The sequence below is a fragment of the Diabrotica undecimpunctata genome, chromosome 3 (genome assembly GCF_040954645.1).
Source record: "Diabrotica undecimpunctata isolate CICGRU chromosome 3, icDiaUnde3, whole genome shotgun sequence".
In the NCBI taxonomy this organism is placed as follows: Eukaryota; Metazoa; Arthropoda; class Insecta; order Coleoptera; family Chrysomelidae; genus Diabrotica; species Diabrotica undecimpunctata.
This window is the reverse complement of record NC_092805.1, coordinates 95722483-95734150: the sequence shown is the minus strand read 5'-3', so window position 1 is coordinate 95734150 and position 11668 is coordinate 95722483. Positions and strand designations below refer to the sequence as shown.

Genomic DNA, 11668 nt, shown 5'->3' with positions numbered 1-11668 from the left:
TAGTTTATAAAAAACCCGATTCTTTTGTGAACGACATTAGGCTTTTCTATTGTCTTCTATTTTGATCCTAAACCGAATCTCTCTGAAAACTTTCCAAACATTGAAATTTCAAATGTATTTCTATGTTTTAATTTTTTTAACATCGTCTCTACAGAAACATGTTCTTTCTTTTCCACAAAATTCTATTGAGAGCTACCTAAAAGGATGCGAAAAAAAAATGTCTCTTCATTTGCCCTTGTTCCTTTAACATGGATAGTGAACTGCTCTTTGATTACGTTTTGAGCCAACGCGGACGAAAAATAAAAGTTCTTAATAATTTCAAATTTCAATTGCTGAAGACTCTAAAATCAAATTGCCTTTTGTGGACATCTTCGACGAAAGGATGTAAGGCTAAATGTCATACAACTGGTGAGTAGATTTAATACCGTTTTTTTAGTTGTTTCGCACTGGTGGTGGATCATTCTGATCAAACAGATAAAAATCAGCTTAATTAAGTTCTTCAAGTCAACTGTACAAGATGTTTCTTGTAGACAAAGCGTAATATTACTTTGTTGCTTTAAGTAGATTACTCTTTCTGATATTACATTTTTAGATTTCTGATTAAATTGTTAAAGTCACATTGTCACAGTTTTAGATTTTAGGTAGATCATTCTAAAACATTGATTATCTCAAAAAGTATACCAGATATTACGTTGACTATGGATGTGACACAAAAGATTTTTGGTTTTTTTTATTATTTTTTTAGTTTTACCTCAGACACCATTTAATTAATTAAGTTTCACTGTTGGTTAAATTTTCTGGATTTTAATTGCAATAAGAATAAGAAAATTATTATTTACAAAACTGTTAGATACAAAACAAAGTATCTATGTACAATATGTATGATACTTATGCATTATCCATGTGATAAAAGTACGGTGATAATAATAAGTGCGAAGCGGTGTAATATTGAATATAATGGTCTATTAAAAACAACCTAAATCATGCCACATACAACATCTAGTATACCCGAAAATAATTTTTGGCGATAGACCACTTAATTCTAGAGAACTTCGCTATTTTTTTTTAATTGACACAATTTCTGTTTCGTGAACGGTGGTAGAGTGAAATACCCTGCATATTTAGAAGTTTAAATCTAAATCTAAACACAAATGTATGTCAATATTATTCTTTAAAGTTTGTTAGAAATATTCTACATTTTTCTTGCTAGATATATTTGATAAAAATTCAGAGTGCCAGAATTGGAAAATCATTTAGTATAAATAACTAATTTCTACGTAAAATTGTAATTCTACTCTTAGAATAAGTTTTGCAATACCAACTGAAGATCCAAATATTTTTTTGACTCAACCACAAATGGATCATTTTTTATAATTCAATAAAGTAATTTTCACATGAAACGTAAAAATATGTAAAGAACTTATTGAAATTTTAAAACTAATGAAGACTTTATTTTATAGAATAAAGTCCAGTTGCCCGAATATGACCAGTATGTGTTTATATTTCTATAATTATTTTAGTTGCGACAAATATTCTTCACTGCAACTTGGAACACAATCACTTAAGCGACCTTCGAAAACTAAGCCGTCTAGTCATCAGTCACTCCTGCAAGATGAAAGCTCAAGAGGACTTATTGGATAGGCGATCAAAAATCATTCACCAAAAGATTGCAACTTCTCTTTTTAAAGAACACTTGACAACAATGGACATCTCTTTTATTCTGAAGAATATGAACAACGATCGTTTCCCTTTAATGCCACCTGTACCGAAGACAATGGGGAAGCACATCTAGCAATCCGAAAGATAAATCTAAATACGGTCAGCGATAAATGTTTTGTATGGCATAAGGATTTGCAACAAAATATTATTTTTTTTTTTGGCATTTTTGGGAACTTACGTTACTTGGCGAAAGCAGAGGCATATTACATGGATGGTACATTTCAATATGCTCCAAAATTTTTCTTGCAATTATTTACCATCCATACCTTATTAAATGGGCATTACGTGTCTCTTATATTCTGTGTTCTTCCCGACAAACGCATAGAAACCTACGTCACGGTCTTTACTCAATTAATTCGTTGCTCCGAAGAAGTGGGTATTTATTTTACTTAACTCAAAGTTATTTTCGCAAAATTCAAAAACTTGGTTTGAAAACCACTCACAAGAGGGAAAATTCCACCGCCAAGTGGCTGCACCACTTATTTATTTTTTTTTTTTTATTTCAACTTTAACGTGCTCGGCTACTATGGCCACTTACACAGGTACTATAACATGAATTTTCATTACACAAACATTAAGTGTTACATTAAGAATATGTTACAATAATACGGAATGATAATAATATGTTATACAATGTCTAAATTAAAATCTAATTATATTTTTTGATATAAGTGTTCATCTCTAAGGAATTGTAGCACAGCTTTTATTTGGTCAGGGTTGTTTAGGATATCTCGTACTTCACTTTTGAGTTTGTATTGTAATCTTCTGGCCGAATGTTGATGGCATTCAGTGAGAATATGTGTGATTGTCAAATATGATTGGCAGATTTGACAGGAGGGACGGATGCTAGAGGACATTAGGTAGCCGTGTGTGAGTTTTGAATGTCCTATCCGAAGTCGTCTTATCACAATGAGATCTCGTCTTGAGAGGGCTGAATAGTCAAATGTAGGCTGACTGGTTATTGACGGTTGTATTTCGTGTAAGATCGAACGGTTAGAGTTCCAATGCTGCTGCCAAAGGAGTCTGGTTCTTCTTTTAATATATGATTTTAGGTCCTTACAAATTTGAATTTTATCGGTGATTTCAGGTGATGCTATAGCAAGTTTAGCATAGTGATCTGCGGTTTCATTGCTTTCTATACCAATATGAGATGGCAGCCAGATTATGGTAACTGTTATGTTTTGGGACAAGATAATTTGGTAAGAGTCTAGGATCTTTTGGACGATTGGATGATCAGTAAATATATTTTTGATAGAATAGATTGATGCTAAAGAGTCTGTGCATATGGCAACCTGCTTATTAGGTGGAGATATATGGTTAAAAGCTTGCAATATACTAAATAATTCGCCAGTATGAACGCTGCTGATGGCTGGTATAAGTGATGTCTTAATTAGTGAATGAGAGGTTGTAACAGAGCAGCCTACTCCTGTGTCATTTTTTGAGGCATCCGTGTATAAATTTAGGTCGTATTTATTTGTATCTATAATGTCTTTAAATGCATTTATAATGATCTCTTTCGGATGTTTATTTTTATCGAAGTTGGTGAGCGAGGTGTTAAATTTGGGCGTGGACATGATCCAAGGAGGAGATGGAGGGAGATAAAGCGGAAGGGTATGTGTAAGAGAGATATCATTAAGTGTCTGTGTTAAAATTAGTGGAATAGGTTTTATTGGTGGTAAGAAATTGGTATTGTGTAAATTATACGTGGACATTACAAATAAGGGATGCACTGGATTAGAGGGGTTAGGTGATACCGATGCTGCATAAGAGAGTAGCAGTTGTTTTCGTCTTTTACAAAGAGGAGGTTCTTTAGCTTCGCAATAAAGATTATCTACAGGACTAGATCGAAAAGCGCCAATACAAAGACGAAGGGCTGTGTTGTGAATTGAGTTTAGAAGGTTAATATATGTTTTGGAGGCGGATATATATATGTGACAACCATAATCTAGCTTGGAGCGTATTAGTGATCTGTATATTTTAAGAAGTGAGTTTTCGTCAGATCCCCAATAATGATGTGATAGAGTTTTTATTATGTTTAGTCTTATGCTCGTTTCTCCTTTTATTGCAAATATATGTTGCTTCCAAGTTAGTCGTGAGTCAAACGTTAATCCGAGAATTTTGCATTGTTTAACAACAGGAAGAGGGACATTGTTGATCAAAATAAGTGAAGATGGAGAAGGGGGACGTCTACTAAAGTTTATAATTTTAGATTTTACATAGGATAAAGATAACCCCATGTCACTAGTTTTTTTTTAAAGTGTATCAACAGCAGTTTGAATAAGCTTCGAGGTGGTAGAAGAGTTTTGTCCATGACAGTAAATTACTAGATCATCAGCATACATGATATGTTTAATAGGGGAAATGAGGTGAGAGCATAAATCACTTATTGCTAGATTAAAAAGTGTAGGACTTAGTACCGATCCCTGAGGTACGCCATCAGTTTGAGTATGAGTAGAAGATAAAATACCGTTGACAGAGACTCTGAACGATCTAGAAGATAGAAAATTTCGTATGAAGTTAAATATATTACCATTAATATTAAGAAGGATAAGTTTGTTTAATATACATTGCCTACTTATAGTGTCAAAAGCACCTTCAATATCAAATATGGCAGCTACGACTTCTTGTCTTTTGTTTAAGGTCTCTGATATATGAGTTTGGAGGATTACAAGGTTGTCTTGGGTTGAACGGTTCTGACGAAATCCTGACTGTTCACTAGCAAATATCTTATGTTTTTCAATGAACCATAGGAGTCTTTTATTAATAATTTTTTCGAATATTTTGCACATCGTACAAGTTAGTGATATAGGTCTATAAGAGTTGGCCAAGGAACGTTCTAGGTTAGGCTTTTTAATAGGTATTACGATAGAGGTTTGCCATTGATTGGGAAATTGGTTAGATGACCAGATTAAATTATACATCTCAAGTATTTTGAGTAGGCTACAGTTTGAGAGCTTTTTGATTAATATGTAAGGAATGTCGTCAGGAACAGCGGCATTGTTTTTACAAGTTTGAATAACTGATACTAGTTCTTCAAAAAGAAAGGGAAAATTAAGATGTGTGATGTCCATTATTGTTTCGGGTGAGGAACAGGGTGGGGCGTTAGGTAATGGTTTTCGTAAGGAGGTATCTATTTTACTTTTGAATTTAGTGTCGAAGTGCGTTGCTAGGGTTTCACCGATTTCTTGATTGTCAGTGATTGTAGTGTTATTTACAGCAATACTAGAGATTTTGAGGTTGGTGTTGTTTCCTTGGATTTGCCTAATCTTTTTCCAGAGATCCGCCGGATTGGTGCTTGAATTAATAGAGGATACATATTCTCTCCAAGATGATTTTTTACTTTGTTTTATAATAAATCGGGCTTTGGCTCTGGTTTTCTTTAGTTCAATAAGATTCTCCAGATTTTTGTTTTTACGGTAATTTTTAAGAGCTAATTTTTGTTGTTCTGTTGCAGTTTGGCAAGATGTATTCCACCAAGGTACTGCCTTTCTTTTATGGGAAATACTATTTTTGCCTATGTGCAAATTTGCAGCTTTAAGTATGGAATCTGTGATTAATAATAGATTATTGTTAATATTGTCGGATAGGGATAAAGAAGGTAAGGTGTTATCTGTTTGTGAAATATAGTCTATCCAGTCGGCATTTTTTAGCCGCCAGAAGTTTCTGGTTATAGTTTGTTCATGGTTGGAGATATCAGATGATACAAATATTGGAAAGTGGTTGCTGTCATATAGATCATCGGAAGTTTTCCAAGTTAGTGAAGTATATGTTTTTGGGTCGCTAAAACTAAGATCTATCGCCGAAAATGTGCCAGAGGAAAAGTTCAGAGATGCGTATTAGAGCCTGTATTTAGTAGACAGGAGCCTGTGCAATTGATAACGTTTTCTATAGTTTTACCTTTGCCATTAGTGTGGTTTGACCCCCACATAAAGTTATGAGCATTGAAGTCACCTACTAGAATATATGGAACGGGGAGCTGATATATAAGATTTAGAATTTCAATTTCTTTAAGGGGGTAGTTAGGAGGAATGTAAACACTGCATATCGTAAGTTTATTAGGACACCAAGTAGTTACGGCGATAGCCTCGAGTTCGGTGGTAATGAGAAGATGAGATGAATATATTTCACTTGAAATAAAAATAGATGTCCCACCACTGGCTCTGTCACAATTAGTTCTGATATAATGATATCCTTCGAACTTTTTTAGTGTGGGAAGCTTAGATATTTTTGAGTTCGTTTCTTGTAGACATATGATATCGGGTTGTTTTTCTGTCACTAGTTGTTGGATTCTTTCAATACGGGGAAAGAACCCATCGCAGTTCCATTGGATTAAATTGAAGGTGAATCTTGAGTTGAAGGGGTAAGGGGCAACTGAGATGGTTGTTCTGGCTGTTGGGAGAGAAGGGTTTTGGTTTCATCATCGGTTAGGAGTTCAGATGAGACGCTGATATTATCAGAGTCATCTGGGTTTAGATGTCTTTTGATTTTCTTTTGAAGTCTCGTAAGTCGATTTTTAAGGGATCTTTCCTTAGTTTCTGAATGGAGAACTGTTATGTCTTGTAATAGTCCTTCAATATTTGAAGTAAAAACAAAAGCTTCATTAAGTGGACTAGGATTACCATGTGTATTTTCTAGGAAAGCAATAAACTGAGTCTCGGTCAAAGTTAGACCAGATGGATTATTTTTATAAATGGCCGCTACGGATTGTAGTGAACTAGCTGTTAGATTATGTTCCTCTGATTTTGTAGTTTTTGTTTTTTTCTTGTGAGGTTTGGAGATAGTGTTTGTTTTTGTGGATAACGGAGGAAGCATTTGATTAGACGCTGGTTCGGATGTACTTGCTGAAGATGATAGAGAAGGAATATCAAAATTGCTGCCTGTTGATATAGCTCTTTTTTGTCCTTGTGTGGGTGGAATTGATGGGTGTATAGTTTCAGTATCTATTTCAGTGTGGGTTTCTGTGCAATTTAAAGTAGTTAGGTCTGATTGAAAAGGAGTGTTTACGTCAGAAATTATATCAGTAATTTCAGATGTAGAGGGCTCTAGATGGGGTAGTTCAGTTTGAGAAAAAGTAGTTGGATTATTGGTACATGAGTCAGCGGTATGTCCGACCTCTTTACATAAAAAACAATGCAATTTATCCGTAGAAATAAATATTCTATAAGGTGTGTTTTCGTATGTAATAACGAAGTTTCTATCTACTGAAAAGTTCTCTTTATCGGGGATAATACACGTTACTCTTGGAAGCTCATTATGTGTGCATAACCTTCTCCGAGTGCACCACATTTCACAAATGACACAGGAGAGACCAGCTGTAATCCAATATCTTTAAGGGCTTTTTCAATTATGGAATGTGGAATTGAAGGAGATACGTTAGATATAAGAAGGCGTTTAGCTGGGGTGATAAGTCTTCTGATGGGAACTACTGCAGAGTTGATAGAGATATTTTGATGTGTTTTTAGAAGGTTATCGACAACTGTAGGCGAGGAAAGATAAATACAGATAAAATACAAAATATAAATAAATATAAATAAAATATATAAATATATATATATAATATAAATAAATAAATAAAAATATAAATACAAAGATAAATACAAAAACAAAACAAAGGTAATGTTTTTTGGGATAACAATGTCCCCTATAGATTTAACATAGTCAAATAAAACAGTATTTGGAATAGCGTGCATTAAAATGGCTTGCTCCTTACGTGGGAAAGTAGGAGGTGGAGGTTTGGATAAAGTAGCAGCGACATATGATTTTGTGGGAAGGACTTGTGGAGTTGTGAGGTTTTGATTTGAGTTCATTTTTGTGAGTGTTCCTGGATACCAAAAACACTTCACTTAATTTTTAGTATTGCAACAGTCGTTCTATTAGGACACTGTGGATAAAATAATAGGAATATAACAGTTACCTGTATCTGCAGTTTTTCTTCAGTTGAATATAATAATATTATAGTCCAATAATAATTGCTGTTTCCATAACACACAAAATAATTCGAATTATCACATCACAAGGTAATGTTTACTCGTTGGCTACCTCAATGGGAATCTTGAATACTAATTAATTGTAATATAACTATTAAATACTGTTTAATATACACAAAATTATTAAAAACTAATAGAGAACTTTTAATTATCAAGTTTAACTTTGACAGTTGCACCACTTATTTGGCTTGCCATTTTTGGACCCAGAACGAGTCGGCGATTGTTTTGTTAACGATTTTATGCGGATATCTCTAATTTGCCTTCATTTATAAAAATGGCCCGATTATATGGTAGAGAACTGCATAAGTAATGAGTCTCTTTTCCTTCTAAGTGTTTGGGCAACCCAGTCTAGCCATATACATTTCACCACAAATCCACGCTCAACTGTTTTAAATAAATATAAATTCATTAATAAATTCACTAGCGAAAACCTATGCAACTGAATTTTCAGATCTCAAAACCGTTTAGATTGTCAGATACGTCTAATAGGCCACACTGTAAGAAACCCAATATTAATAGCTATTTAAGAGCAATTTGCTTAAAATAATTTCTGTATTTAATAAATTACCACATAAACGAGAAGTGCAACAGATAACAGGCAATCTTCCGCATTAGAAACCAGCGCCTTGAGGCAAAAATGCTGGTGATGAGTTTACCTATCTGCGGCGATGAGTTTACCTATCTCCAAAGGATGCCAGTGATCAGTTTACTATATCTCGAAGGGTCTAATAGTTTTATGGGAGGCTATAAAGTGGTGAGTTCGTACACGTCCCAGTTTCTTTGAATGATCAAAAACCCAAGTACAGGGTTCATAAATATCTACACTTATGTTAAGCTCTCAGAGGACACCGATTAGAATTACATTAAATTCTAGGTAATAAATAATCTGGTTGTAACAAATATTTTGCAAGTAAACATGAAATAAATATATGTTTCAAAAATCTAAATATTATCACAATCTTGTTAATTAACATGTGGACTGTCTTTAATGTTGATCAAAAAAGGTAAAACTGCTAGGGAAACTAACGTTTTCGCGTAAAATGTGCAGTGCACATGAATTATATCAAACATATTTACTGTAAATAACGTTTAAAACTGTAAAAAAAGATTTTAAAAGAATTTTTTTAATTTAATATAGAAATTACTTGTTTCATATTTTCATTCCTAGAGCAGTTTACTTTCGTATGCTGTTCAGTAAAGTGGGCCCTTGGCTGTAGAGTGTCTAGCGAGCATCCAAAATAGTCTCAAATTCGTGAAATACAGTATAATGATCACTTATTCTTAGTATGTATTATAATGGTCATTTTAATAAATAATAAAATCTTTATAAAGAAAGCCATTTAATAAAATAAGAATACTGATATTCTTTTGGGTGCATAACTGGATACATCAAGCAAGAAAGCAATTTAATTAAACCCACGCTGTGAAACATGTTCAGCCCCTAGAATAACGTTCAGGTGTAACAATTCATTGGAGCAAGGTGTATTGATTCGAGTTAAACAGAAATCCCTCCACCGCGCTCCAGTATCCCAGACCACTCCTTTCCCTCCCTATAGCACTCGGATGCGTGATAGGGGCACAACTTTCAGCCAATCTCTTTAGAAGGAAAGAATTCTGGGCAATAGAACTCCAACATGGTACCCTATCGGATTAAAAATTCAGGCTAGCGTTAGTCGCTTTATTCCTGTATTTATGTAATCTTCATGTGACTTGTCCGCGAAACTTAAATTGTTTACTTGGGACACAAGTCTCCGCTCTGGGCTAATCCCATTTCGGAGACTTGTTGCTTAGGGTTTTGGCCCTACGTGCCCGGGTTTTATATGATTTTGTTATTTTCTTTTGTTGGCTTTTGCCGGTTTTTTGTTAGTAAATTTTTATAATTCTTTTGTGGGCTGAAGCCGTTTTTTGGGTTTTTTTATATTCTTTTTTTTTTGTAGGATATCCGGTAACAGAAAATTATATATTATATTGTATATATTGTATATAACTCATCTTATCTGGGGCCTACACTGTGCCGCGCTGATCCACGTTGTTATAGAGCTACGAACTATCCGCTTTTATGTGTTGTTGTTGTTTTATTTTCTTGCACGTGTTTTTGCTTTCTCCCTGGTATATTTATTTATTTTCTGTCTGGTATTTATTTTATTTTTATTCCACTATTTGTTGTTTGGGTCGTTTGTGCTTCCATGGAAAGCGTCGTATCTCATGATCTCTCACCGTATGTGACTTGGGTGGTTCTTCACTTCCTCGAATTTTGTCCTGGCTTTATCTTTCATTAGTCATTCTGAGTCACTCTGATTTATTGTAATTCTCTAAATAAGAATCTTTCCTCAATATGATTCGGTACGTTGGTTGTCTTTCTTAGGCTGCTGTTGTGTGCCGCTTGTCTTCTCTTCTTTGTGATGTTACATATGTGTTCCTATGCGAGAGATGCATATATTAGTATCAGTAGTATTACCATCGAGCAAAAAGACAAAAGAGGGAATCTAGTCGTTATGAAAAGGAGACCAAAAAAGTGGCCTCTGATGGCGGACATATCCGGAAATGCGAATGCGCCAAATTTAAATTTCATGACACTTCACAGTAATCATACAGTGGTGTAGGGGTTTTAATTTATCTATTTATTTTTTATATTACATAATATTAATATTACATAATATTAATACATAATACACTTAAAATACTTATTTCAACACTAGAACACAATAAAGTTTTAATTAAATAATAACGATAATAGTCTAAAATGTGAAATAATTGTTAAAAAACTTCAATATAAATACAAATAATCTTTCATGTGGCAGTTGGAACAAACAATAACATCAGTAATAACATAACCCAACTAAATTTGATTTCTTAAACAAGGAAAGAGGCTCTCTTTCCTTGTTTAATGTGGCCTCTCAAGATGGCACTTCCTGTCTAACAATATTTTTACCCCCACTACCTTTACATTCCCCCTTCTGTCTTTTTGCTCGATGAGTATTACACTATTTATTAACCTTATTTTTGTTTTAATCCTCAATTTACTTTTTCTGCCAGTGAGTCCTCTTATTGGCGCTTTTGCCATGTTTGCTTTTTGTATTGTGGCGTCTACGTGTTTTCTGAATGTTAATCCTTTATCCATGGTGACTCCTAGGTATTTTGCTTCACTTTTCCACTCGATTGGGTTGTTTTGCACTGTCAGTTGTTCCTCTGGTTGTTGGTGCCTCTTTTTAAAGAGTTACTGCTTGCGTTTTTTTTTGGAGTTTAAGGCGATTTTCCATCTTAAACTCCACTCTTGGATGTCGTTAAACCCTGTTTGCAGGTTTTTACCGCTGTCTTTATTTCGCTGTTTGGCCCCTATCGCTGTGTCATCGGCATAGAGGCTTAGTAGAGTTCGTGGTGTTCTTGCAACGTGGCGGTGTATATTGTGTACAGCAAAGGTGACATGACCGCTCCATGTGGCATTTGATCCTCCGGGGTTCCGATCTCGGACAGGACTTGTCCTATACGAACTGATTCCTCAAGTACGAAGAGATTAGTCTCATCATTCCCCGTTGTATCCGTATCCTCTCATTTTGTAGATTAGCCCTTTATGCCAAACGGAAGCTTCGCTTACGTCTAGGAACGCTGCTCCTTTTTATTGTTTATCGTTGAATCCAGCTACACTATTATTTCCTGTGGTATGTCTTTAAATCTTCCCATGTGTATCTCTATTTTTGTTTCTGTATTCCTGTTCCTGTGTGTCTGTTGAATGTTATTTTCAAACTCTAGGACTTAATGCTTTATATCTTGTGGGTTGTATGTCACTAGGACGATATTTATTCTAGTGCTCACAAGTCTCTTGAAGTTTGTCCACTTTGATTTTCTTTTAATCCGTTTAATTGTACTTTCTTGCCCCAAGTTCCTAGTTCTAGTATGATAAGGTTGTGGTCCGCTGTGTACTTGTGTTTACTGTTTCGAATTCTGTTTGAAGTCCTAGGTTC

General features: G+C 34.5%; 1 protein-coding gene across 1 annotated transcript in view; it reads left to right on the top strand.

The window, feature by feature from the left end:
* Window positions 1–248: 248 nt before the first annotated feature.
* Window positions 249–11668, top strand: part of LOC140435971 (uncharacterized) — a 30610-nt gene continuing 19190 nt past the window's right edge. Inside the window, exon 1 of the mRNA XM_072524683.1 lies at window positions 249–408. Within this exon, the coding sequence (XP_072380784.1) occupies window positions 249–408 (160 nt within the window). The remainder of the gene's footprint in view (window positions 409–11668) is intronic.